Genomic DNA, 27,715 nt, shown 5'->3' on the forward strand with positions numbered 1-27,715 from the left:
TCGTCTCCACGTCAGTGCTCACTGGTCGTCCACTCGCTTTCCTCTCTAGTCGCCGCCAGGTCATTTGCTCCCTCGCCCCACACCCGAGAATTATAAACATCGTGGTGCTGTGCTGTGCGGGCGCCCGCGGTGGTCGATTGAGTACGCTGCGAGGTGGTGTTTGCCGGAGGGCGAGGCACACGGAGAGAGGAAGAGAGACGCCGCGGTCGCGGAACTAAGAAGCCCCGGGCCTGGCTGGTGGTGGTGGTGGTGGTGGCGCCGACCCCTTGCCTTGTTCGCTCCTTGTTCCCCCCTCCGAACGTCTACCCGGAGCTCGCATCGCGCCTCCTTAGATGGCCAGCATCCCGGGATTTATCAACGAGAATGAAATAGGTAGGGGAGGGGAGGAGGGGGGAGGGGGGGGGGGGGTGCGGTGGGAACTCTCAAAGGTAATAAATTATGTGAGGGGGAGGGAAGAGAGAGAGAGGGAGGGAGGCTCAACTTGGGATCTCAACCGAAATGAAATAGGTGAGGGAGGGCAGGCGTGTGGAGAGTGTGGGACCTGACAACGAGAATTACATAGGGGAGGGAGAGAGGTGTGTGTGTGTGTGTGGGACGGGAGGAAGGAAGGGTGAGAGAGGGGAGGAGAATTTGGGTGTAAGGGAAGGGGAAGAGGGTTTGGGAGGGTGGGGTGTGGGTGTAGAGGGAAGAAGGGTGAGGAGATGAGGGTGTAGGGGAAGAGAGGTTGTGGGCTGGGGGGAGAGGGTTTGGAAGGGGAGGTAAATGGGTTGTGATGAGGGGAGGGTGTGGGCTGGGGGAAGGGTGTGAGTAGGTGAAGAGGCTTGTGAGAGAATGAGTAGGTGAAGGTGGTTTGTGAGAGTAGGTGGAGGAGGCGTAATGGGTGGCAGGGTGAGGGGGTCTTGGGGAGATGTAGGGAGTGTAAATAGGTGGGAGGGCTTGGAGGGAGGGAGTGCATGTAGGTGAGGGGCTTTTGGGGAGAGGGAGGGAGTGAGTAGGTGGGGGGAAATTTGAGGTGAGAGAGTCGGTGATGGATGGGCTTGTGATGAGGGGAGTGGGGGGGGGCTTGTGGCGAGGAAGGGATAGTAGGTAGAGGCGTCCTGTGGAGAAGGGAAAGGAGTGCGAATAAGAGGTGTAGTTGCGAAGAGGGGAGAGGGAGAATAAGTAAGGGGTAGACATGAAAGGGGGTGAGAATAGGTGAGTGGGTTAGTAGAAAGGGAAGGAAAAGGCTTATGAGGAACGTTGGTGAGCGGTGGGGTTCTGGCGAGGTAGGGTAGGTGAGGGGTGGGCTTGTGAACGGTCATAGGTATGGGAGCGAGTGTGTGTGTGTTTGATGGTGACTAGGGATGGGCTGCGTTTAGGGGAATGGGGAGGCTGGAGGGACGGCTGGGCTGTGCAGATCGGGTTGGCTCAGTGTCTCTTGCAGGGGCTACAGCCACGTTACTGCAGTTTTTTCTCTCTGCATAATATTTTTTGGGGAAAGGAATTCTCTTTGGAAAGCTTGGTTTGCAGTTTGCCATCCTTTTCACCAGCTTTTTGTTACCAGTTTTTCATATTTGTCTTGAACTTTGCATGGTTGGATAATGGCTGAATGGAGCTTCTGAATTATTTTAAATAGGTTTCAGGACAAGTATATTTTAACAAAACTCATTGCATTTGCTGTATGCCAAAATATTTTAAATGTGAGTTTCTGTTTGACATTTTAAACACGGGGCTCAAATATATTTTCAGATTGACATTGCATCTCAACATACATTGAGATGGTCAGGCAGCATCTCGGGAGAGAAGGAATGGGTGACGTTTCCGGTCGAGACCCTTCTTCAGACTGAAGAAGGGTCTCGACCCGAAACGTCACCCATTCCTTCTCTCCCGAGATGCTGCCTGACCTGCTGAGTTACTCCAGCATTTTGTGAATAAATCGATTTGTACCAGCATCTGCAGTTATTTTCTTATAAATTGAGAAGGATTTGTTTTGAATTTGAGTATTTCAATTTCAACATTGCCTCAAGTGATTTTTTGGGTGTGTCTGTTTTACATCAGCCTGTGTGTAGTTGGGTTATATGCTTTGTAAGCGTGCATCGCCAATGTCACTTTTTTGAAATTGTGAACCATTTTTCAAAGTTTAGAGTTGCATTGGATTTGCATCACAGTATTTTGTGAATTTCTGAAACAAAAGTTGTCTTTGCTCTGCTTACTTCTTTGCTATTGAGAAATAATGAAATAGAAATGTGTAGAAAGGAACTACAGATGCTGGTTTTAACCGAAGGAAGACGGTCTCGACCTGAAACGTCACCCATTCCTTTTCTCCAGAGATGCTGCCTGACCTGTTACTCCAGCTTTTTGTGTCTACAATGAAATACAAATGTTGGGTTACAAAAAAAAGACAGCTGGAGTAACTCGGCAAGTCAGGCAGAATATCAGGAGGACATGAATAGGTGATGCCTCAGATCGGGCCCTTCTTCCCACTGAATAAAATCAACTTCACTTTAAAAGATTGTAATTAGGGGCATTTTATATTTGTGTAAAATTTTGTATAACAATGAAGTTGTGATTTCCCCCCACATGAGTTCATCAGAATTGTTTGGACAGCATTTGATGGCTGTATTTCATACAGGTCAAATCTTGGTGTGAGCTATATGCTTTTTGATGATCTTTGCTCTTGCAAGGCAAGGTTTAAGCTACTGGATGCCCTTGTCTGATTTGGCTGATTATTCTGAGTCAGTGATGAATATGTTTAAACTTTCAGGCATACAGTTCAGGAGCAGTCCTCCTTGTATGCAAGCTGTAGCTTGATTGAAATAAAGATAATGCCAATTGTTGAACTATTAGCGGGCTTTGATGTCTGAAAGTTATGTTGCTTCAGATGAGCAAGGATTATCCCATGAGAATAGTGGAGGAAGAGTAAACCAATGTTTGTGCCTTACAATGTCTTTGGGATAGAAAACAAAATCAGCATCTTCTCTCACTGCTGCATCAGCATTGTTGTGTGTGATAGTCTTGCTGCTTGTGTCCTTTCTCTTTATGATTGGTTGCTTTGACTATTCTTGGAATTTGAGTAATTTCAGAGTAGAAATAAGTAATCCATGAATGTGCAAGAACTGTGCAACAAAAAAAAAAGTGGCCTTGAAAGGACATTGGGTAAATCAACAATGTTATGATTTGTTTGAGCTTGCCTTGAATACTGTCTTGAACAGTTAATGACAAGGATATGAATGGACCTTGACTTGTTAAAGTTTTATATGTAATGATTTTCATGTATTATATCCCTAACATGAACATAGTTACTGCTGCTACTTTTGCTGTTATTGTGAACTTTGCCTGTCTTTCTGGAGTGGGCAAATTATGACATTTGATAATATTAACACCTTAGAATCATTCATGTACTTAGCAGCTAGAATTATGGTTCTTAATCTTTTCGTAACAAATCCCTTGCAGATGTATCTTGGGTAAGGGTTTTTGTTTAAAATTAACTGCAAATCTGCAATTCTATTAAAGTTGGGTTATAATGGTTAAAAAGGTTGGGTGACATTATGATGGTTTGTAATGTAAACAGGGAAAGAATAACACTTTAATGTGCATGCCAATTAACATTTTATTTGCCAGTTAATGATGCCTTTGAATGTTGGTGAAATAATAACTTTTTTAGAAAATTGTATTGGGCAATCTCACAATTGCAAGCCTGTGGGATTTATGATATTTTGTAATTTTATCATTCGGTCTTTAGTTGGAATGCTTTGGTCAGTTTTGTTTATTTGAATTTTCTCACTGGCATGTTTGTTCAGTGGGTTTCATTTTTCTATCAAAGTGCAAATAATGTGCTTGCATGTGATTTTGATGTAACGTCTTAAGAGACCAAGGGGGGCATGACATGATTGCAGTTCAAATTTAATTAAATGGACCACAGTTGAGTTTTTAATAACCGCACTGTTTGAACCATTTAAAATCTCTATATTGTCTATTTTCTATAGCAGAATACATAATGTAACCACTAGATCTCTTAAATGCTCATTATACCTAAAAATAAGCATTGAACTTGCAGTTTGTGCAGTTTCATTGTGTGGTGCTAATATTATTCAGGCTTGTTGTGGTCATCACCAAGTTTTTTTTACTAACGGTTTGAAATGGTTGACTAATGCTTTTTGAGTGCTATGGGGAGGTGGGAGCTGGGGGAAAACTTAAATTCCATAATGATACTGAAATCTGAAAACCTGCAGGCTGAGCCTCCTGTTTCTCGGTGTAATTTTGACCTTGCATCTGTTGGCAACTGGTCAAATGTTACTGCTTTTTTAAATTCTATACATTGTATAAAAACGATGAGCTGTAGATGCTGGTTTAGAAAAATGGGACACAATGCTCGAGTAACTGCAGGTCAGGTAGCATCTCTGGAAACATAAATAGGTGAGGTTTCAGGTTCAAACACATCCTATCCATAAAACAGTATAAGAAAATAACTGCAGATGCTGGTACAAATCGATTTATTCACAAAATGCTGGAGTAACTCAGTGGGTCAGGCAGCATATCATATATATACAGCCGGAAACGGGCCTTTTCGGCCCACCAAGTCCGTGCCACCCAGCGATCCCCGTACATTAACACTATCCTACACCCACTAGGGACAATTTTTTTAAACATTTACCCAGCCAATTAACCTACATACCTGTACGTCTTTGGAGTGTGGGAGGAAACCGAAGATCTCGGAGAAAACCCACGCAGGTCACGGGGAGAACGTACAAACCCCTTACAGTGCAGCACCCGTAGTCAGGATCGAACCTGAGTCTCCGGCGCTGCATTCGCTGTAAAGCAGCAACTCTACCGCTGCGCTACCGTGCCGCCACTCGGGAGAGAAGGAATGGGTGACGTTTTGGGTCGAGACCCTTCTTCAGACTGATGTCAGGGGGGCGGGACAAAGGAAGGATATAGGTGGAGACAGGAAGATAGAGGGAGATCTGGGAAGGTTGAGGGGAGGGAGGGACAGAGGAACTATCTAAAGTTGGAGAAGTCGACGTTCATACCACTGGGCTGCAAACTGCCCAGGCAAAATATGAGGTGCTGTTCCTCCAACTTCCGGTGAGCCTCACTATGGCACTGGAGGAGGCCCATGACAGAAAGGTCAGACTGGGAATGGGAGGGGGAGTTGAAGTGCTCGGCCACCGGGAGATCAGTTTTGTTAATGCGGACCGAGCGCAGGTGTTCAGCGAAGCGATCGCCGAGCCTGCGCTTTGTTTCGCCGATGTAAATAAGTTGACATCTAGAGCAGCGGATGCAATAGATGAGGTTGGAGGAGGTGCAGGTGAACCTTTGTCTCACCTGGAAAGACTGTTTGGGTCCTTGGATGGAGTTGAGGGGGGAGGTAAAGGGACAGGTGTTGCATCTCGTGCGGTTGCAGGGGAAAGTGCCCGGGGTTGGGGTGGTTTGGGTAGGAAGGGACGAGTGGACCAGGGAGTTACGGAGGGAACGGTCTCTGCGGAACGCAGAGGGGGAGGGGATGGGAAGATATGGCCAGTGGTGGGGTCCCGTTGTAGGTGACGGAAATGTTGGTGGATGATATGTTGGATCCGCTGGCTGGTGGGGTGGAAGGTGAGAACGAGGGGGATTCTGTCCTTGTTGCGAGTGGGGGGAGGGGGAGCAAGAGCGGAGGTGCGGGATGTAGAAGAGACCCTAGTGAGAGCATCATCTATAATGGAGGAGGGGAAGCCCCGTTTCCTGAAGAACGAGGACATCTCGGAAGCCCTAGTGTGAAACACCTCATCCCGGGCGCAGATGCGGCGTAGACGGAGGAATTGGGAGTAGGGGATAGACTTTTTGCAGGGGACCGGGCGGGAAGAAGTGTAGTCCAGATAGCTGTGCGAGTCAGTGGGTTTATAGTAGATGTCCGGTCCAGATAGTTGTGCGAGTCAGTGGGTTCGTATCCATAAAACATCTATCCATGTTCACCATGTGTAAAAACACATGTTGGAAATGCACAATAGATCCGATGGAAAGAGGAAGAAAATTAATGTCTAGTCTGGAACTCTGTTAGGCAACTGAGGGAAAGGATATGATTTTTTAAATTTTGGACTTCCAGCATCAGTATTCTTTTGTATTTTAAATAGGTTTTGGTGATGTGAGTAATAGAATGAATGACAACAGATTAACAATAATTAGATCTCTGCTTGTGCCCTGTGATAATGTTTACATTGCTTTGTTTTGTACACGTGTTGCCTCCAAACACTGTCTCTTGTCAGTCGCTAATATTTTTCCCCATCTTGTAAAATAAAACTGTTCTTTGGGGTCTTCTATTTAAATTTCAATTCATGAGCTTGTTGTAAAATGTAATCCATCTATAATATTTTCAGTAGTTTCCCTTGACTTTTGAAATGAGTCAAGATATACGGAAGTTTGACAGAAAGCAGGACTGGCAGAGTGAGTTTTGTCCTGTTGTTGAATTATCCAGTGTTGCAAATCAGTTTATAATCTTGGCATTTTGTTGTTGATGACTGGCAACATGTTACATTTCTACTGTCAAGTGTGAATTTTCCTTGGCTTAATATTTTGTATTTTTCTTTCTTCTGCAGCACAAGCCCGGCTAATTGCTGATCTTTGGGCACCCAGTGCTCCATTTGAACAGAAATCAGGCTGTGAAACTTGGGCTGTTGCCTTTGCACCTGATGGCTCCTACTTTGCTTGGTCTCAAGGTCATCGTGTCGTAAAGTTAGTTCCTGGGTCTCAGTGCCAAAATAAGTGAGTATTATTTCAGAAGATTGCTATTTGAGTGGTAATTTAATCCAAATGGAGGAACTCTCATTCTCTCTGCCACTCTCTTTCACAAGGTTGGGCTTGAATTTAAACATGCAATGTGCTGCTACTTAGCACGGATTGTTAAAAAACACTGCATTTTTGGGCAATTTCCGTGAGGCAGGTTTTGTTTTGTGATTTGAAATTGGAGAGTTGTGGACTAAGACAGTCCGACTTTAGATTGTAATTGCTGTGTAATTAGAAGCAATTGGTCAGTGATTAATTGAGTACTGGGCTGAATAAATGTGTCCTCGAACCGTGTGTCATTTGCTTGTGTGAGGATGGCTATTTATTGACAGCTGCTGCATTGCACAAGTTAACTTTGTATTTCTCTGAATAGTGCAGAGGTTTGGGGTTATATAATTGTAACAAATTGCATCTTATTTCAGACTGCTTGTGTTTGCTGCTCATAGTATATCATCTTGGACCTCTTGCAAATACAGTAGCCTTGGTGCATCAAAGACCTTTTTGACAAAATATATTCTGGACAGAAATAAAAGGACAATTGGTTTTATTAAGTGTATGTTTGTACTACTTTTGCAAATTTGTCCATAATCGTAACTAGATGGCTACTGAATTTTGGCAGCCCAGCACTAAGTAGACTTTTTTGGGGGGGGGGAGAAGAGGAGTGGGTGATTTGCTTGTACTTGCCCACCTATGTCATTATGTTACCAAAGTATATCTGTCGTAGTGAATTGCAGAATTATTATGGCACATAAGGAAGGCATCTGGTGCAAAATAGCTGGTGTGTCAGTATGGAAATATTGATGTTTTTTAAAAATGTTTGCTAGCAGCCATTTTGAGAGGGAATCTGACTGTTTTCCTGTCTGCCCCTTTGTGGCAGTGTGGGGCATTTGGTGTTAAGTATTTTTACGATTCATATGGGTATGAATACTACCCTCAGCTGATGAATTGGTTTTCCAGCCTGGATTCTTCCTTTGGAAGAATCTCCGTTGGGTGAATGTCCTCTTGGAGCAGAAATTGCTGTTACTAATAATGTTGACGTCCTCAAGTTGTGTTAATGATGGTTCTGATGATTGCAATGTCTGCTTCAGATTGTGATTCTTTAAATTCCGTATAGTACTTGTCAATGTGCCGAAATAGCTGAGGAATATTCAGCTGTGCTGGTGGGGCAGGTAACGTTTGATGTCTTGTACTCGGTGTAAGGATTTATCCACCAGCTATTTTGATGATATTTACTATTGTCAAATGCATGATCGTCAGCGTCTCGGTCACCATTGATGAGAGGCTTGAATGGACCAGCCACTGAAATGGATCAGCTCAGTATAGCTCAGGAACCGACCCTTTAGCACGTTGTGCTGAACTGACACCAAATTAAACTTAACTCTTTTACCTGTATATTCAGTGCTTATCTAAAAGCCTCAATGCTTTGTCGTATCTGTTTCCTCCATCACCCCAAACGGGTTTCAGGCAGGTACCAATAAAATTCTTACACCCAATGCACATCTCCTTTAAACTTTTCATCTCTGACCTTAAGGCCATGCCTGTTAGTATTTGACCCTTGCATCTATGCCCCTTATCAAATAAACTCTTATCAAATCTCCTCTCAACCTCTGACACTATGGAGAAAACAATCCAAGTTTGTCCAGCATCTCCTTACAGCTGATGCCCTCTAATCCAGACTGCATTCTGTTAAATCTATTCTGCACCACCTTCAAAGCCTCCACATTCTTCCTGCATTTAGCTCATCAGAAATGCACACACAACTCCAAATGGGGCCTATCCAATGTTTTGTAAAGCTGCAACATGCTATAATGAAATATTTTGCACTTAATTGAATGAGTGCCAGTCCACCAGTATTGGAGAACAAAGCAAGACTGTCAGGAAAAGCAACGTGCTAGGCTAGACATGTACCTCTTAACTCGCTCTTCCAGCAGCACATTGTTTGCAGTGTCTACCAGTGTCAGGAGCAAAAACATTTTACACCACTCCAACTCCAGACTTGGAAATGCAGTGTCCACACTTCAATGTTACTGTATGTTTAAAAAAATCCCAAAACACTAACGAGTAGTTCTGTGGAAATGCCGGAAGCCAGATCATTATCTCATGGATAATTTGCTTGGGTAATAAATGCTGGACTTAGTGATATTATATCATGTGTGTAATGGGTTTAATATTTACATTGCAGAGCAAGCAGTATGTTCAAAGTGCACAGACTGTCAGCTTTTTTTTTAATGTAGAGCAGGTGGCTTACCTAAAAATATTTGCTTAATAAATCATTAGTGGCGAAAGAACTGTCATTGGAAAGCTTTTTAAACCATGTGGTAGAGGGCAACCAATTGAGATTAGAAAATGATTCTAATTTTCAGACTGCTTTTATAATATTGCACCCTTATTGCTTTTGTGGAAATACTTGAGTGGTTCAGACCCTTCACGCTGCACATGTGTGGTTCTGATGCCTGATTGTACTTTCTAACACTAAAACCCAGTTAATTTTGAATTGCCTGGTTCTCATCGCTAACCATTAATTTTATTTCTTCCTAAAAGGTTCTGTGTTGACGAATACAATAATACAGGCAATAAGAGTCCTCAAAAGCAAAATTCTGATGCTCGTAAGGATGCAGTAGCAGAGCATATTATAGACTGCGGAGATATTGTGTGGTCCCTTGCTTTTGGTTCCTCTGTACCTGGAAAACGCAGTCGCTGTGTGAACATTGAATGGCACCGATTCAAGTTTGGTCGAGACCAGCTATTATTGGCAACTGGCTTAAGCAATGGACGCATCAAAATTTGGGATGTGTATACAGGTATTATACATCTGTACACTTATTTACACTGCTTTTTTCATCAACTTTGTCAAGATGGGCCTTCAAATCTGATCAACCAGCAACATTTTACATTGTAAAGTGAGCGGCTATCTGTTCGACTAGCACCCAAGTCCTCTTGACACACATTGCCATGTTCTGTGAACAAAAGTAATTGTTTTAGATGTGTTAAATAGGGGCCTGGTTCTCTCAAATTGCCTTTAGTTGAATGGTGGAATTGAAGAAAGACACATTTGAATCATTTGACTATCCATATAAAAAGAAAGCTACCAAGACTTCTTTCGCTTCATGGCTCTTGGTGTCCCGCGTTGAATGTTATTGCACATTCATTCAAGTACTTCAATATAATAAATGCTTAATGCCTCAACTATCCTTTCCAGAAAGGAAATTCCAGTATTCTCTTTTGGATGAAGTTCTTATTTCCCCATGCCCTTCTCCCACCCGTGTTTTTGTAAATCTTTGCACCTCCCCCCCCCCCCAAAAAAATGAGTTATCCTTATTTGAGCTGCGACAAGCGGCTTCTTATGCAAAAAAATCTTGACTGCTCGTCTTTCTTTCCTCCTAACAGCTTGCAGCATTTCCACTGATTCCCTGGTGCTATTGAATTCTTCTCATGTAAAAGATTAGTATGGCCATTCTAGTGTACTGCTTTCAATGTACAATTCTAACATGTGTTTTACTCATGCCTTGACAATTGAGTATTAGCCTTCATGCACATTTTGTAACTTATTTGTTATGGTATCTTTGGGGATCTGTGGACGTGTACTATTTTTCTGTTACATGTATTATTGTTCAGAATATTACATTCTGTTGTGCTGCAGCAAGTAAGAAGTTCATTGTTCTATCTGGGACATATGACAATAAAACACTCCTGACTCTCTTGTTTATTATTTCCCTCTTTAATTCCTATAATTGTTGTGTTTTTGCTCAATTAAGCTCTCCAAAGTTGACCTCTATTCTCAAGATTGGAATACATTGGGAAATGTTCAGGGTAGCTTTTTTCCTTATTTCTTCCCCTCTTCTCTCCCCACCCCCCTCCTAGTTTGTTCACAACTGTCAACCTTTCTACTTCCATATCTATAACTAACCACCCTACCAAGTAGAGCAATACCTTTGCATCTCTGGAGAATACAAGATTATAATTTCAATGTTAAATAAAATAATACTGCCTGTGGGAGAGCATTTTTCAACAGCCTGTTGGGCACAAAAGGCACAATTAATTAACCTAAACTTGTTTTGTCATGAGAACAAAGATTTTTATGCAGGAGCAACAAAATATTTAAACTTTCTCTAATCTAAAAATCCATCGTAGCTTGATCTTGAACTGAGTGTCATTTGTTTGGTAATTGCATATTTCTATCACTCTGATCTTCATTTCAGGTAAATTCCTTCTTAATTTGATGGACCACACTGAAGTTGTTCGTGATTTGACCTTTGCACCTGATGGCAGCCTCATCCTTGTTTCTGCATCAAGAGATAAGACTCTGAGAGTCTGGGACCTTAAGGATGATGGTATGTCTGCTTTGGGGAGAAAAAACCTACATCAGTTTTGCATGACGTTTAGTGCATGGAAATGAAAGTCTAATCAGAATTGTTTAACTATAATGGATTAATTCATAACAATTTAAGTAACAGAGGCACAACTTAGAAGTATTGGTATTGTAAATTATAAATTGTAATAACCGAATGGGCATGTACAATGAAAAAGTAGTATATTGATGGACAGCACTGGTTTAAAACCATTGATGTACTCTGAGATGCCAAATGAAAAGGACAACTCGGGCAAGAGACAGAACAGTATCATAATTAAACTTGGGGGCATCTTGGTGCTATCTGAAAGGAAGAGCAGGGTATTGATGAAGGCTATCTTGGGACAATTCCAGCAGTACACCAATTGTCTTGCTTTCCAAAGGAAGGCATGTTTCTGTGCTGTATCACTCTATGCTGGAAGGGTAATTTTGTCCATCTTCCTTCAAATTTGAACATACATGGGGAGCTTTTGTGCTGAACTAAAAAAAGACTGAATTGCCCTAAATTGGATTTAACAATCTCTGAATCTTTACAGGCAATATGGTGACCATACTGAGGGGACATAACAACTGGGTGTATTGCTGTGCCTTCTCCCCAGATTCAAACATTCTCTGCTCTGTTGGAGCTGGGAAAGCGGTATGTCTAGAAGTTCCTCCTTTCTCACTTTAAATTGTTTTGTAAATTGATGATTATGACTTGCATGAATTGTGCTTTGTGGTATTTTAGCATTTTGGAATGAATGTGACTGGAGCCAGAAATGTTTTATGCTATGAAGATAGAGACATTGTGTATGTAACAGCATTGCCATGCAAATGTTCATAAGAACCTTAGGCTCAGCTTTAGTAATAAGCTGCACACATTTTGAAAGCTCAGTTTGTTTTATTTCAACACAAATCTGTAATTGAAGACTTTTCAAATGTTTTTGTATGTTTTCAGCACCGTACTGCAGAGCATGTGTGCAGGAAAATAAGTTTGACACTTGATGTGATTTAACTATGTCTTTTTAAAAAATCCTTTGGACTAATCCTTACCAGAATTACTAATTTTTTGATACAATAACTAAGCTTGACTACTTTACCACTGATTGTTGTTGTGGAACTGGAAGGAGAGAAGGAAGTTAATTTGTTTTCATTTATTATTTACCATTTAAATTCTCAACCAACTTCAAGAAAACTGGGCTCTGTCCTTTCCTAGCTCCTATGTCTCTCATCCTAGTGTAAAACAAACAAAAAAACTTAAATGTTTATTTTTTGTTATTTTAATCCGCCTCTGACTAGGGGAACAGACACAACCTTTCAAGGCTTCATAGTTACAAAAATGAGTAGAGGAAAGGGATGGTTACTTTTGTGCAAGACTATATCTGGAGGATTTGCTGTGGCCTCATCCCTGTAAGTAAATGGATGGGGTTCAATGGACACTTCAGACATGATTAGAATCAAATGCTGCATTTGATTGTTGGTTTAATTGATATTTCTAAGATGTTTGCTGTAACCTGGCTGTCTGCATAGATCACTAAAACATTACCACCTCAGTCTTTGTTTAGCTTAAAAATACAATGTGGAAACAGGGCCATCCACTGTCTATGCTGACCATCGATCACCTGTTCACATTAGTTTTGTTATCCCACTTTCTCATCCACTCCCGTCACGCACAGGGAAATTTGCAGCAGCCAATTAATCTACAAACCAGAGCATCATTTGGAGGTGGGAGGGAACCGGAGCACCCGGAGGAAACTCGCACGGTCACGGAGAGAGAACATGTAAACTCCACAAACATCATCCGAGATCAGGAACAAACCTAGGTCACTGGAGCTGTGAGGTAGCAGCTCTACCAACTGTGCCACTGTGTCTTTCCCCAAGAGAAAAATTAGGTCTGATCTTTTCCTCTCGTTTGATTTGTAAAATGAGCAACCAGCAGATGATATGTACTTCTAGTTGGTTGTGCAGATGCTCTCGTATGTTTCAAGCCTTGATCCTTGACATTGGCTCAGATAAAGGCCATTCAAAATTTGAATGCATTATTGTTTCCTTTCTTTTAATCATGCTCAAATTCCACTTTAGCCGTTTCATTCAGTTGATTTTTAAAATTTCTTTGTCAATATTCACCGAAGCAGCATGTGATCACTGCACAGTCACATTTATATTTTTAAATAATGCATTTGCAATATTTTTGTCTTTTTCATTTGTACTCTATTTTTCATTCTCCTTCAGTCTTGTCATTCCGAATTGTGCGATTGGCTCCACTTTGACTAATACAAGTTTGAAATATCTATTCTAAAATTCAGTCAGCAAACTGAGTTCTGCATAACATGAGCCGTAACACCTTCTGGCGTGATGTCTTAGAACTACTTTTAATGGTCGGGATGAATACATTTATGTTGGGGGGGGGGGCTGAAATTACATGAATTAAAATGAAATTAAACCTGCAATCACTTTTGTTGCTCTCTTGACCCGAGCACAGGAACGTATATTATACCTCATTAGCTACTTATTCTGTGCAATGCAAACGAGTGCTACCAGTCATTTGATTCCAAGTGCCATTTTAGATTTTTTTTTCCTGGGTGCCCATTTGAATGTTTCAATCATAAATATCTGCTTCTGCATCTTTTATAAGGACCTTTAAAGAAACAGAATTATTCAACACTGCACATTGGTTTTCATAATGCATCAAGTTATTCTGGCAAAATAAATTAAGTTGGGATTACATTAGTCTTTCATGGCAATTTATTTAAAACAAAAGACTTTTCAGAGTTGACATTTTATTAAATCAATTTTCTTAACTAAAGGTAAACACTTTTAATATGTAACTCTTTCTGGAATGATATGTCCAGATAGCGAATAACAGACACTTGAGGGTAACTAAATTTGTAAGGTGGCATTTTGACTGTAGCCCCATAAAATCGTGGCTTAAAGTAAATTGCTGTTTTAGATTTGAATAGTTTCTACCTTTAAGGTTTGATGTCCTGAATTTGCTTTCCATGCCTTCCTTGAGTTGGTATTTATTTATTTTTAAATTTGGGCTGTTGTATTATAACAACATTGCCAGTAATAGAACCCAGACTTCTAATGAGTCTGAGTTGCCTCCTTTGTGTGTTTTTACATGACAATTTGTCACAAATAATAGCGCAGAACTATGATTTATTACTACTTTTAAAAACAATCTAACTTCCTTCTGATTAGTATCAAATTGACCATTAAACCTTAAACTTGAGGGTATAAAACTCTGGTTTGTGTACTTTTTAAAATAACAACATTAAAATCCAGGTATCGCCAGCTGTGAACTTTTGCTGGGAGGCAAATCTTCTTCCAGTGCATGACGCTTAGAACACTTTCTCCATATTCCAGTTGTGACCTGATCTCTAACTTCTATCATATCTACTGTCCTCAAAATACCAAGATCAACACTTGGTCTTGATGTTGTTTTATATCTGTCCATGATGCCTCTTCAGTGCTCTGTTGCTTTTGGCTTTGCAGTTTAGATAGATGACTCCACAGTTGCATGCATTGCAATCCATTTGCTGCAGTTTTGCTTATTTGCCCTGTCTTTGTCATTCATTTGACTTTTTTTGTTTACATTGCATACAGTGCCAGCTCTTTCCACATCAACAGAAAACTGTGCACTTGGTCTTATCCTAGCTTCTAAACCACTTGTTTAATAGTTGCAGTCCCAACACAAAATCTTGTAGGTCGTAACTAGAAAACGTTAAGTTAATTTGAGAACCTCCTGGCAATCCCCATCTTGTCTCGTGTTGTTCAGCTATTTTTTATAGTTTTATTAATTTTGTCTTCAATTCCATGAGTTTCAAATTCCACTGTGGGAATTTATCAATTACTTGTTTGCAAGTCCATATAAGTAACTTCCATTGACATTCCTCTGTCCCATACTTTAGTCACTTAATTTCTAGTTTCTTTAGGCACAGCACCATTACATGTTGGTAGGCTTGCTAAACTGCTTAACATTTATTCAAGATGAGATTTATTCAAGATGAGACTCCTTTATTTGGCAGATTGTGATTTTTCGTGACTAGTATTTTAAAACTTTTTGGCTGGAGTACTTGGCTTCTGCACTTGAAAGCTATTGTTTCTCTGCCAATTGGAAGTTTTAAAAATTGTATATTGGCAAACATGATGAGCAAGCCCCAGCTTGTATTTTCGGAACCTGAAGAGATTTTGTAGAACTTCAGTTATGTTTAATATTGAGTCTTGGATTGTATTTTTTTAACTGTGAATTACCCAGTTTTAATTTGTCTTGATAATTATGGATAGCAACATGCTGCTGAACGTTGATTTTAAAATTTAACCGTTTCCCTCCATTTTACCAAGTATTTTTTTCCCCTTTAGATCTCCCACAGCATGTACCATTCCTGGCAGAGGGTGGGCAGGCGACCTGCTCCCTGGCCTCTGACAATGTTACCAGAAGGTGTGTGTGAGCAGCCCAGGATCACTTACTTATTGGCATTTTCTCTCCCTCTTCCTCAATGGGAAGTAATTGGCTTCAGCTTGGTCCCTCCCCAGACAACCTGGTGTAAGATCTGGAAAGCTGCATGGAGGAGCCCAAGCGTGAACCTATATGTTGTAAACTCAATGGAGCGCCAACATGCTGCACCACTGAGCTGCCTTCTATCAATACCATGTTGGGCAGTCTGGTAGACTCTTTTATATCTTTACTTGTATTTTCAAAGAATGAGAGAAATGGACAATGTTGTAAAGTGACCGTCTTTGTACTGCATTTGGGAATTCAGTAATAACAACCACGAGCCAGTTTGAGTAGTCACGGCACGTTCTCTTGGGAAATCTAAGAGCTTTTGTAAATTTCACCAAAGATTAGCTGAACCAGATGCCACAAGGGTCCAATCCCTGAAGTGTGTGGTTGGTTGTCTATTGAAGCACAAGATATTGAAGTAAAGTGGTCCACCAGCTTTAATGTTATTCATTAAGATCAGAGCTGTTTATGACCCTTGTGTCACCTTATTGTGCTAACCCCTTAAGTTATCCGTCTCCTTCATCCTGATATATAATCAGTGTCCTGAGTGGGCACATTTGGGTAGAGAATTTCAGTGGATCACTGCATTCTGGTGGGGGCAAAAATAGTTTTGTCTCCAATCCTAAATGGCAGATCCTATACATTGAGATTGGCCCTTGTGTGGACAGTTAACCATTGGGAAACAGCATTCTGCATCTACCATGTCGAGCCCCAAAAGAATTTGTATATTTCGGTTATATCAATCTTACCAACCCTTCAGAGACAGCAGATACTGTCTGCTTAATATCTTCACATAAAGCTTCCCCAACAAAATGTCATCACCAATCTGGTGAGCCTTTGCTGCATCAAAATATGTACTATTTGATACAGCCTCAACAGATTCCAGTACAGTTTTCAGTAAAAATCTTTAAATCTTGCAATCATAATACTCCTGCAATGAAGACCTATGTCCTGTGTCAGTTTTCCTAATTGCTTGCTGCATCTGCTTGTTTACTGAGTGATTTGCATATGAATGACCTTGCATTTTTCTACATTATTTCTTCGGCCATGAATTCTCCCTTTTGCTGATATTCTCCATACCACCTTGAAACCCCATTGCCCCTTCTGGCTCTCACTGAGTTTTGCAAATTCAATAAATTCTGAAGCAGGGTCTCGACCCGAAACGTCACCCATTCCTTCTCTCCCGAGATGCTGCCTGACCTGCTGAGTTACTCCAGCATTTTGTGAATAAATCGATTTGTACCAGCATCTGCAGTTATTTTCTTATACTCAATAAATAGACTAATTGATTGCCTCACCCAAAACCCTTACATAGATTTCAAGCATCTGGAGCCCTGGCATTGATCCCTGTGGCACCCATCTACTAACAACCTGATAATTATCTGTTCTATTCCTACTGGTTTAACATACAACAAAGAATAGTACAGTACTGGAACAACCCCGTCAGCCCACAATAGCTGTGCTACACATAATGCCAAGATACACTAATGCCATCTCCCTACACATGATCTACATCCCTCCATTCCCTTTATATGCATGGGCCTATTTAAAAGACAAATGCCACTGATATCTGCCTCCACTACCACCCTTGGCTGTGTTTTCAGGCACCCACCACCTTCTGTTTTAAAATAAAAACTTGCCCTGCACATCTCCATTAAACTTGATCCCTGTCTCTAAGTATGCCCTCTCATCTCTGACATTCCACCCTGGGAAAATGTTCTGACTGCCTACCCTATCTATTTCTGGCAGTGTTAACCATGCCTTCATCCACATGAATATACAGCTGCTATTCTGTTTGAAATTTTCTTAAGAATCTCTAGTTTGGTAACTTATCAAAGACCTTCTGAATGTCCAATATATCACAGGTTCACCCGCCTCTATCTTATCCTACGGGCTGTAACCCCAAACCCAAATTAGTCAAGCTTGATTTTATTTTTCTTTCCCCTCCCATAATAAATCATTGATTCTTCCCAGTCCTGTTGGTGCTCTTTTCACAACATTGTTGTACCATTTTTAATGTTGGGATAACTGTCAAATCCCTGTTTTTTTTCCCCCCCCTCTATTTTTTAAATGGCGTGGGTACATTTTGCTACCTTCCAATATGTGGCATTTCAACAACTGCTACCCCGTAGCTGCCATTTAAAGTAAAAATACTTTTTGGGATGTAGTTCATGCTCTGTGGATTTTGCCTTTCGCTCCATATTTTTGTCCATGCTCCTTATCTCCAGCTTCCCTTTAGTGGTGGCAGGGATTTATTTCTGATCATGACCCATATATTGAGGGCAAGTGCATGGAATTGAGCTGAACCTTAACTATTTTTCTAAGATTTTTTTCCCCTGCATCCCCTCCCGCTTGACGACTGCTATTTGGGTTAGCATCAAAGTTGGGTAATAAACCATGGCTTTGTCTGCCATGGGGAAATTTAAAGTATGAGTCGTGGTTGCTTTTGATAGCCCGAGGTGGCCGATGCTTCCTAGCTCAGGAAGTTCAGTTTTCAGGAAAGAATAAACAATATTTTGTAATTTCTGGACTCATCAGTTTATTATTTTAAATCTGTAAACTTTGCTGAATAAATGCAAGTAATTTTAAAATTAAAACGGAGTAATAATTGATAGTAACAATGTCACATAACTTCATACACTTCTTTGAGATTTAAATTTAAGACCATTGAGCTGATTTAATTTTTACAGTTGAAAAGATCAAAAATTTAGCTTTCTAAATTTGCCATGTCATTCACTTGAATTTATTTAAATTTGTAAGCTTTTCCACTGAAGCCACATGTACCTTGCTTGTATCCTATTTGTAAGTTAATTAACACTGATAGCTGAGAATTGTTGTATCCAACCTGTTCTGAAGACTATCTAGGCTGTATAACATTGCTGTAACTGTGCTACCATATTCTTCAGATGAGGGCACTGCTTTAGTGCTTCTAAGGCAGTGACTTCTATCTGGCTGTGGAAGTGCATGGTCATAGTCCAAATGGCTCCATGCTGAAGGACAAGTGGAATCCAAGTTGATTTTGGACCACTTGAGTGGAATAGGGAGAGGCCTGGGAGCAGGTCACCTGTCCTAGTTACCTACTGGAGAGTTGCATGGTTTATTTAACTCCAAAGGAGGGAAGAACAAATTTAAATGAAATTTATGCCCTCCGAATAACATACAATAGGTCATTCAGCATATTGTAACAAATTGTAATCTCTAGTGTTCAGTTTGTCTCAAATTGAATCATCTGGTTAATATATCTTCATGACAGTAATGTAGCCCTAAATGTAAAGTTGTTGCCTCCGTTTTGTGCTGTTTGTCGAAGGATTGTTCCTTTAGGTCGTCAAAAATGTTCTTTTCTCTTGCAGTATCTGCTGTTTCATAGGCTCTCGCTCCTGTCGAAAACGTTTTGTAAACACACGTGAACTTTAACTCTGGAGGTTCCGTTGGAGTAACAAAATGTTATGCTTAAGTTACCTGTACAGTATTTTTCTACATATATATATTTAATGTCGCATCTGGGAGATGTAATTAAAACGTTTAAAGTTGTAAAGTTTAAACTATTGGCGTCCTCTGAGGATGTTTAGAAATTAAATATTGGATGCATTAATTAAAATTGTTAATTATAGCTAGCATGTTTACAAATTGCATTTTAAATTTATTTTAGTTGTAGTTTAAACTGAAAAATTAAGTATAATTCAACAGTTTTATCAGAATTTGTTAATCCTGCCTTATGTTATAAAATAATAGACTATTGTTTCGGGGGGAAAAATACCACAAACTAGGACTGTAAAGTGTGACTCTCTCATTGCAGGTTTTTCTGTGGAGCATGGATAAATACACAATGATCCGTAAACTGGAAGGTCACCTGAATGATGTCGTATCATGTGAATTCTCTCCTGATGGAGCACTATTGGCAACAGCCTCCCATGACACAAGAGTTATTGTTTGGGATCCACACATAGGCAGTATTTTATTGGATCTAGGGTGCGTAATCAGTTTTGTTTTTGTTCGGTGTGAATCAGCAGTATTTCATAACTTAACACAATAAGACGTTTGAGTTTCTTTCCTCATCTGTTTTTTGGTTTGGCCAGTCATACAGCATGAAAACACACCCAGAGTGGTTGTGGACAGGATGTTTCCACTAGTGGGAGAGCCTACGACCTGAGGTCATAGCCTCAGAATAAAAGAATACACCTTTAGAAAGGAGATAAGAATTTGTTTAGTCATAGGGTGGCGAATCTGTGGAATTCATTGCCACAGAAGGCTGTGGAGGCCGAGTCAATGGATATTTTTACACAGAGATTGACAGACTCTTGATTAGTCAGGAGTTATGGGGAGAAGGCATGAGAATGCAGTTGAGAGGGAAAGTTAGATCAACCATGATTGAATAGTGGAGTAGACTTGATGGTCCAATTCTGTACCTAGAACTTATGAACCTGCCCATACTGACCAACTAGTCCCCCTTGCCTATGTTTGGGCATTACCCCTCTAAACCTATCCTATCCATGTGTTTCTTTTGGATTCGCACTTCACACATGGAGAAACTTTATCGGCTCGGGTTGTTTTTTCTGGTGTAGGAGAGGCTGAGGAGGTGATCTGAGAGAGCTATGTGAAATTTATGAGGGTACGTAGTGAAAATTCTTTTCTATGGTGGGGATGCCTACAACAAGAAGGCATGGGTTTGGAGAGAATGAGGGTATTTTTTCCACCCTGAGTGGTTGAAATCTAGCATGGCTTGTTGCAGAAGTGGAGGTAGCTAATACCTTGTGATATTTGAGCATCAATACTTGAATCACCAAGGTGAATCACAGCGACTTATGTTTATCCTTTTCATCGCAGAGCTTTGGTGCTTGTGTACATATGGAAATAATATGCATGGCATTTTGTAATGTATTTGCAAGGAACTTCTGAAGAAAGGTTTGTAAATGTAATCCAAGCTAACTTAAAATTCGTTTGACAATTGTTTTCCAACAATTGTCATCTCCATCCTTTATCATTCCTGCACATGTAGTTCAGTGGGTTTTTATGTAGTGTAAATTGAATATTTTAAGAAATGTGAGAATTATCTTTTTCATTCTATAGACTGGACAACTTTTTAACTGCATTTTTATATATGCAAAGACTAGGGTGCATGTTGTTGTATCTTGCCATTGTACTTGCTACTGTAAGATTTGTCATTGAACATGTCTATCCAAGGGAAGAAGGAACCAACCTGTTGGACACAACCTATTCATGTTTTTTAAAGTAAAGGTTCATGCCACAAGTCTTTAGCACACTTCAGTAGAGAAGCCCAATTAATGAACTTGTAGGTCAGGTTTTTGTACTTTCACACTCTGAAGTTTGCCTTTCATTGTAAGTTGTATCTTGTATGTAAATGGAAAGTTGAGATGCTTTGTTGATTGTTTTTTATTTTGCTATTTAATAGGCATTTGTTTCCATCTCCTACTCCAATATTTGCTGGTGGAGCAAATGATCATTGGGTGAATTCTGTTGCCTTTTGCCACGATGGCATGCACATTGCCAGCATTGCTGATGACAAGTAAGTCACTCTGACAACCGATTAATTATTGCAATGGCTGCAAATGCTTTGGGGTGATGAGTGGGGAACAAATGTGGTGACTTGCAGAATTCCTCAAGTTGATCATTTATTTAAGTAGATGTTTAGTTTAGAGATAGTGCGGAAACAGGCCCTTCGGCCCAGCAAGCCGACCACTGAACCCCACACTAATGCTATCCTACACATTAGAACGTACAAACTCCGTACAGAATCCATGGTCAGGATCGAACCTGGTATCTGGTGCTGTAAGGCAGCAACTCTACCGCTGCGCCGAGGTGCCGCCCACCATGGTTGAGAAGCCTTTGACAACTTGTTTTTATTGCTACCCGTGTTTAACGTGACCAGGATTAGAGGAAAACCTTTCACAATGGCCAAAGATGATCTGTGAACTCCCTCCATGTGGAGGGGGACACATAACTGCGTGGATGAGCACTTGGTATATCATGTATCATCAGGGTATAAACCAAGAATTGGAAAAGTGGGACACTACCTGTATTTCAGGTGGAATAGATAGTATATGGTGATTTTGTTGCTTCTGTGCTGCAGGCTGCAGTTTAAAAAAAAATGGTGAAATAATTAAGTTGCTCCAACCATTCAGATTGACCAGGTTTGACTGAAGTTGGTCCCTGGTGCACATGCAACACTTTCAAGAATGCATAGGAGTCAGCAGTGTTGGGGCTCCAGTGAATGTAGAAGGAATTTCCCCTACAGGTGGGAAGGACAGGCTAAGAGGCAGGATCAGGGGCATTGTACGTTGCATGATTTCCTTTATTTTTAAAACTTAAAATCCATATGTTCAAATGTTGTCAGATTCTCTATTAGCCAAAGCCAACACTGTTTTAATGTGGTGGCATAATTATCAAGGCTCTTTTGAGTAGACGGACAATATTTATTTAAATACCAGTAACGTTGGTTTTGCCTTTTCAGATTATTACGGTTCTGGAACATTGATGCAGACTGTCCAGTGGAGGTTGCACCATTATATAATGGAATATCTTGTGGCTTTTCTCCAGATGGTCATGTCCTTGCTACAGGGTAAGTGTCTTAACACTCCTTTAATCCAGTGAGACATTTAAAAAAAAAATTGAAGCTGTAACAAATCAGCTCATTATTTTTGATGTGCTATCCAGCAGTATTGAGCTACCTGCAGATCTGGTTTTGTTTTGCATTTCGGCAAACCATGTGGTTCTGTCAGCCACGTTGGAATATTGTTGCTGATGGGCTTTTGAGTGGATGCTGATGTTCCCTCCATCACACCAACCACCAAGCATTTTATTTGCATCTTAAGTGCATGTCAATGTGCATCTTTGAGAGAATAAATGTGTTTTTGAATTTTATCTGGCAGCATTGTAAAATATTGGTGAGCTTTGGTGGACCACACAATTTTATTAAGCCTAAACTATTTCTTCTATTTTAAGCCTAAACTCAATATTCCTGTTTAGTTTCAAGAAACAGCTTGGAAACAGTTTCTTTAGACCTCAGAGTCTGTGCTCACCATGGATCACCCATTCACACTAGTTCTGTGTTATCCCACTTTCTCATCCACTCCCGACATTACACGCAGGGCAATTTACAGAGACCAATTATCCTACAAACATGCACACTTGTGGGGTGTGGAAGCAGTGCACTTGGAGGAAACTCGTGCAGTCACAAGCAGAACGTGCAAGCTCCACCTTGACCGTACCCGAGGTCAGGATCCAATCCGAGTCTCAGACGCTGTGAGACGGCGGCTCTACCAGCTGCAACACTAATGCCGTCCCTATTGTAGTTCATGTTATATAGATTCGATTTGGTTATTGCTTTGAATCCTTGTCGTTGATGACCTTTGATCAAATAAACTCATGGCTTTCTCATTTTTCGAAGGTCACGAGATGGAAGTGTTCACTTCTGGGCTTCCCCCAAGCAAGTCTCCAGTCTACAGCATCTCTGTCGCATGGCCCTACGAAGAGTGATGGCCACAAGTTCTGTTGAGAAACTGGCCATCCCGTCCCAGTTAGTTCACTACCTGACATATCGGACATCTGTCCAGTGAACTGCTTAATGTGAAGGCTTAAGAGCAAATTGCTTTTGTGATACAAATGTATTAGAGCAGGTTCTTTTTTTGATGCCTTGTAAACCAAGAAATTGTAACTCTTTACAGCATGGAGACTTCAACAGACATAATTTCTCTTAAACTGTACATATTCTGCAAACTTGTACCATTTTTATATATATCAGTCTTGTACAATGGTTATTTTCTGTTCTCTTGCCGTTGATGGTCCAATCTTTCCGTTTTCACGTCATTTTAATAAAGTGGCAACAGGGAGGTGGGTGTGAAATTTTGTTTGATCTTTTGCTCCAGTCTGCAACAGAGGGAAAAACTGTCAACTGCCAAAGATTTGAACTCTGCAAATGCAAGCATTACTGTACTTGAAATGTGAATTTATTTTTGTTCCATTTTTAAGTATTAAAAAGTAATGTTTTATCTGTTGGCATTTCCAGTCTGAGTTTTGTTCTGGGCTTTGCACAGGTCTGGGTTAATGTAGTTTATTTACCATCATCCCACTCTCCATCTTGTACACCCGTTGTGCCATTCTGGATACTTTGGGCCCCATCTTCAGAAGATTTTGCATTCTTCCTAAATTGTGGTGAGTATTGGCTACAGGATGTGGACAAACCTGAGTTTAAGTTTAACACAACTACTTTTGTACTCCCAATAACCCAGTCACAAAGCTGAAGATCCTCATTTCTTGGTAACTAAGTTTGTAGGAAGGAACTGCAGATGCTAGTTTATACCAAAAATAGACACAAAATGCCTGAGTAATTCAGTGGGTCAGGCAGCATCTCTGGAGAAGGACGATAAGGCTGAAGAAGGATTCCAACACAAAATGTCTCTTATTCTTTCTCCAGAAAAGCTGTCTGACCTGCTAAGTTACTCCAACAGTTTGTATCTGTCTTCCTTGGTAACTACTTTCACCTGTCACTTTCAAATATCTATGTGCATACGTATCCTTAGTTTATAGTTTAGTTTATTGTCACGTGTACACTGGGGCAATGAAAAGCTTTTGAGTGCTATCCATTCAGCAGAAAGACAATACATGATTACAAAATTTCTTGGATCCCCAAAACTTTGCAGATTCACAACCTTGGGGCAAAGATATTTTGCACGCAGTTTGAATGTGCTTTAGTGAGATTATTTTCCAAACTCAAGTTTGAATAACTTACTTGGCATTTATCTGTTAATTGCAATTGATGATGATATCTCTGGGAACATGTTATCTGTTGAATTTGCATTAACCCAAGCAAATAACTTTGTTAATAGTAATCCATTTTAGATTGAAATTTATCACACAGCAAAGAATTTCTGAAGGTGCAGATCAAAGCTTGCATTTTAAAATGTCATTACACACTAAAGAAGATGTCATTAACATCTGCTGTGATTCCAATCCATCTATATACTAAGACGTTTGTTTGTTCCTGAACTACAGCCAAAAAGGTACATGATAGCGCAACAATTTTAGGCCCACCTTGAAGTCATCCCTTTGGTGCAAATGGAAGAAGTTTCATTGAAATCGGTGTTATATTTTTTAAGTTATTCACGTATTAAAGTTTAAATCTATCTCCTAGGGTGGGAAGAGGGGAAAGGGGAGAATAGGGTGTTGCACCAATGCAGGAGAGGTTTAGGCCCCAAGGGTCCACTTAGTCTAGTATTGAACTAAAAATAATTTAAAATTCAAATCTCATCACTTGTAAGGACAAATCACCACCCCGCGCCCCCCTTGACCTCACCCAGCCAGCGGCCACGTGCTCCCGCTCCACCAATGGCGGCCGCCCATGTCGGGAGGCGGGTTGCTACACAACCTCCATTAGGCATTGCCTGGGCCTAGGTAGACACAAAATGCTGGAGTAGTTCAACGGGTTAGGCAGCATCTCTGGAGAGAAGGAATGGGTGTCATTTTGGGACCCCAGCATTTTGTGTCTACCTTCGATTTAAACCATCATCTGCTGTTTTTTTTTCTCCTTCACACCTCAACTGTCCGGAGCTAAAATGTTGGAAACTTAGTGTCTGGGCCTACAGTCGTCGTGTCCCCCCCCCCCCCCCCCCCCCCAAGGCCTAATACCGTATTAGGCTCGGGAGTCGCTGTAGGTCCCGACAGTTAAGGTCCCCACACTCTAGGTTTCTGACATTTTAGCTCTGGACAGTGTAGGTCCGGTCGCCTAGGCACCGCCGAACGTAGGATGCGTAGCTACCAGCCTCCCGGCCCAGTCGGCCACCATTGGTGGAGCGGGAGCACGTGGCCGCTGGCTGGGTGAGGTCACCTTGTCCCATATTTGGTAGTGAGGAAGTTGGTAACCCTAATTCCCACACGGAGGTCTTTGTTCTGGGCTTCCTTCACTGTCAGACTGAGGCCACACGCAAATTGGAGGAACAGCACCTTTTGCTTGGGCAGCTTACAATGCAATGGTACGAGTCTGAAGAAAGGGTCTTGACCCTAAACGTCACCCATTCCTTCTGTCCAGAGGTGCTGCCTGACCCGCTAGTTACTCCAGCATTTTGTGACTATCTTCTAGTAATGGTAGGAACGTTGATTTCTCTCATTTCAAGTAACCCCTGCGTTCCTTTCCTCCCCACCCTAGTTGTCCTTCTAGTTCCATTGCACACATGCTTGCATCCCTGTCGTTTGCACATCTTCCCCAGTCATCAATGGGTCATTATGGGACTCCACCCTTCCCAAAGTCATCTGTTGCCAGCCCTGTTTTGTTCTGGCCTTCTCTATCTTTCAGTCTGAAGAAGGATCCCAACCCAAAACGTCACCTATTACCTTTCTCCAGAGATGCTGCCTGACCTGCTGAGTCACTCCAACATTTTGTGTCTAACTTGCAAAGCAATTGATTCCAGCATTAGGTTACATTGGAATTTAGAAGGATGAGAGGAGATCTTATTGAAACGTATAAGATTATTAAGGGGTTGGACACGTTAGAGGCAGGAAACTTGTTCCCAATGTTGGGGGAGTCCAGAACAAGGGGCCACAGTATAAGAATAAGGGGTAGGCCATTTAGAACTGAGATGAGGAAAAACTTTTTCAGTCAGAGAGTTGTGAATCTGTGGAATTCTCTGCCTCACAAGGCAGTGGAGGCCAATTCTCTGAATGCATTCAAGAGAGAGCTGGATAGAGCTCTTAAGGATAGCGGAGTCAGGGGGTATGGGGAGAAGGCAGGAACGGGGTACTGATTGAGAATGATCAGCCATGATCACATTGAATGGCGGTGCTGGCTCGAAGGGCCGAGTGGCCTCCTCCTGCACCTATTGTCTATTTGGTAGCTTTGGAAATTGCGGCTTTTATATTTCCAATTTAATGTTTTTGCCTGGATGATAACATGCAGATTAAACTTCACATAAAAATAAATAATCCAAATTGTATTAAATTATTTGTGAATGCATATCCATCAAACACATTCTCAATCAACATTAGTTTTAAGCAACATATTAATTAAAAAAAACTTCTTCAGGGTAAAGACCTTAATTTGATTCTCATCATGCTTGAAGAGATGTTTGATTCTCGACCCAATTGAGGGGGTAGATAGTAGTTCGGAGAACCTGTTCACACGAGTTCTATGTTATCCCACTTTTGCACCACTCCATACATACTAGGGGCAATTTACAGAGTCCAATTAACCTACCCCCACACGTCTTTTAGATGTGGGAGGAAAGCCAGGCAGTCGCAGGAAGAACGTGCAAACTCCACACAGACACCAGGATCGAACCAGGGTCTCCAGTGCTGTGAGGCAGCAGCTCCTCCAGCTTTGCCACTGCGATGCCCGAATATATGGTGTGTTTAAGTTGTCTTTTCACCCTGATAAAAAAAAGTTATCATCGTTTTGTACTTTTAGCGCCAAATAGCCAATATCTTGTCTATACTGGACACACTTTAAAATATAGGACAGATGCTGATAGTTAATAAAGTTGGCAGTAAACCAGAATAACCATTTTTTGTAACTAATGTGACTTTTTGGAAGACTGAGGGGGAACATTGCAGAGCCAGGTTGAAGCTGAGATCACCGATAATAACTGCCTCAGCAAAGGACTGGAGCGGTTCATAACAGTGGCTGAGCTACATAGTTCAGCAAATGTTCTCCCAATGCCTTTGTGAAAAAAATACATTGCGTCCTATATAAACCCAGCCACAGATAATAGCATTTTCGATAACAAAGATCAACAAACCAAATGAATTTCATAATAAAGTAATAAAAACAAAACCAAAAACCCACTTTATCATGTAAGAAAAAATGAGATGTTGCAGTTTGTGGCCATGTGTGGGTTAAGGAGAGTGGATTGTGGTTGATTTCTTTGTCTGAAAATGCAGAGACGGCACTAATAATTGACAGACCAGAACTCTAATTCTACAACAGCAACAGGAGAATTTAAATCCAGACAACTAAATGAAGCTGGTACCATTGGACTGGTGTGAAAGCCTGTCTGGGTTTTGAGTGTTCTCACAGGAACGGTATCAGTTGTTTAGTTTAGATTTGTTTAGAGATACAGAACGGAAACAGGCCCAAGTCCGCGCCGACCAGCGATCCCCAAACACTAGCACTATCCGACACACACGAGGAGCAATTTACA

The 27,715-nt window shown here is 41.0% G+C and overlaps 1 protein-coding gene across 2 annotated transcripts; it reads left to right on the forward strand.

Annotated features, from left to right (window-relative positions):
- Positions 1-23,580, forward strand: wsb1 (WD repeat and SOCS box containing 1). Of its 2 annotated transcripts, none has more exons than XM_078422534.1 (9): positions 1-372; positions 6,552-6,717; positions 9,280-9,539; positions 10,938-11,069; positions 11,623-11,723; positions 19,366-19,538; positions 20,980-21,093; positions 22,039-22,146; positions 22,975-23,580. In XM_078422534.1, exons 1-9 carry the CDS (start codon positions 333-335, stop codon positions 23,141-23,143), a joined length of 1,263 nt encoding a protein of 420 aa, XP_078278660.1. In that variant the 5' UTR covers positions 1-332; the 3' UTR covers positions 23,144-23,580. The 2 variants fall into 2 exon arrangements, with proteins under 2 accessions (XP_078278660.1, XP_078278661.1); XM_078422535.1 differs by lacking the exon at positions 1-372 and adding an exon at positions 1,646-1,679.
- The last annotated feature ends 4,135 nt before the right edge of the window (positions 23,581-27,715 follow it).

The sequence above is a fragment of the Rhinoraja longicauda genome, chromosome 26 (assembly GCF_053455715.1).
Source record: "Rhinoraja longicauda isolate Sanriku21f chromosome 26, sRhiLon1.1, whole genome shotgun sequence".
In the NCBI taxonomy this organism is placed as follows: Eukaryota; Metazoa; Chordata; class Chondrichthyes; order Rajiformes; family Arhynchobatidae; genus Rhinoraja; species Rhinoraja longicauda.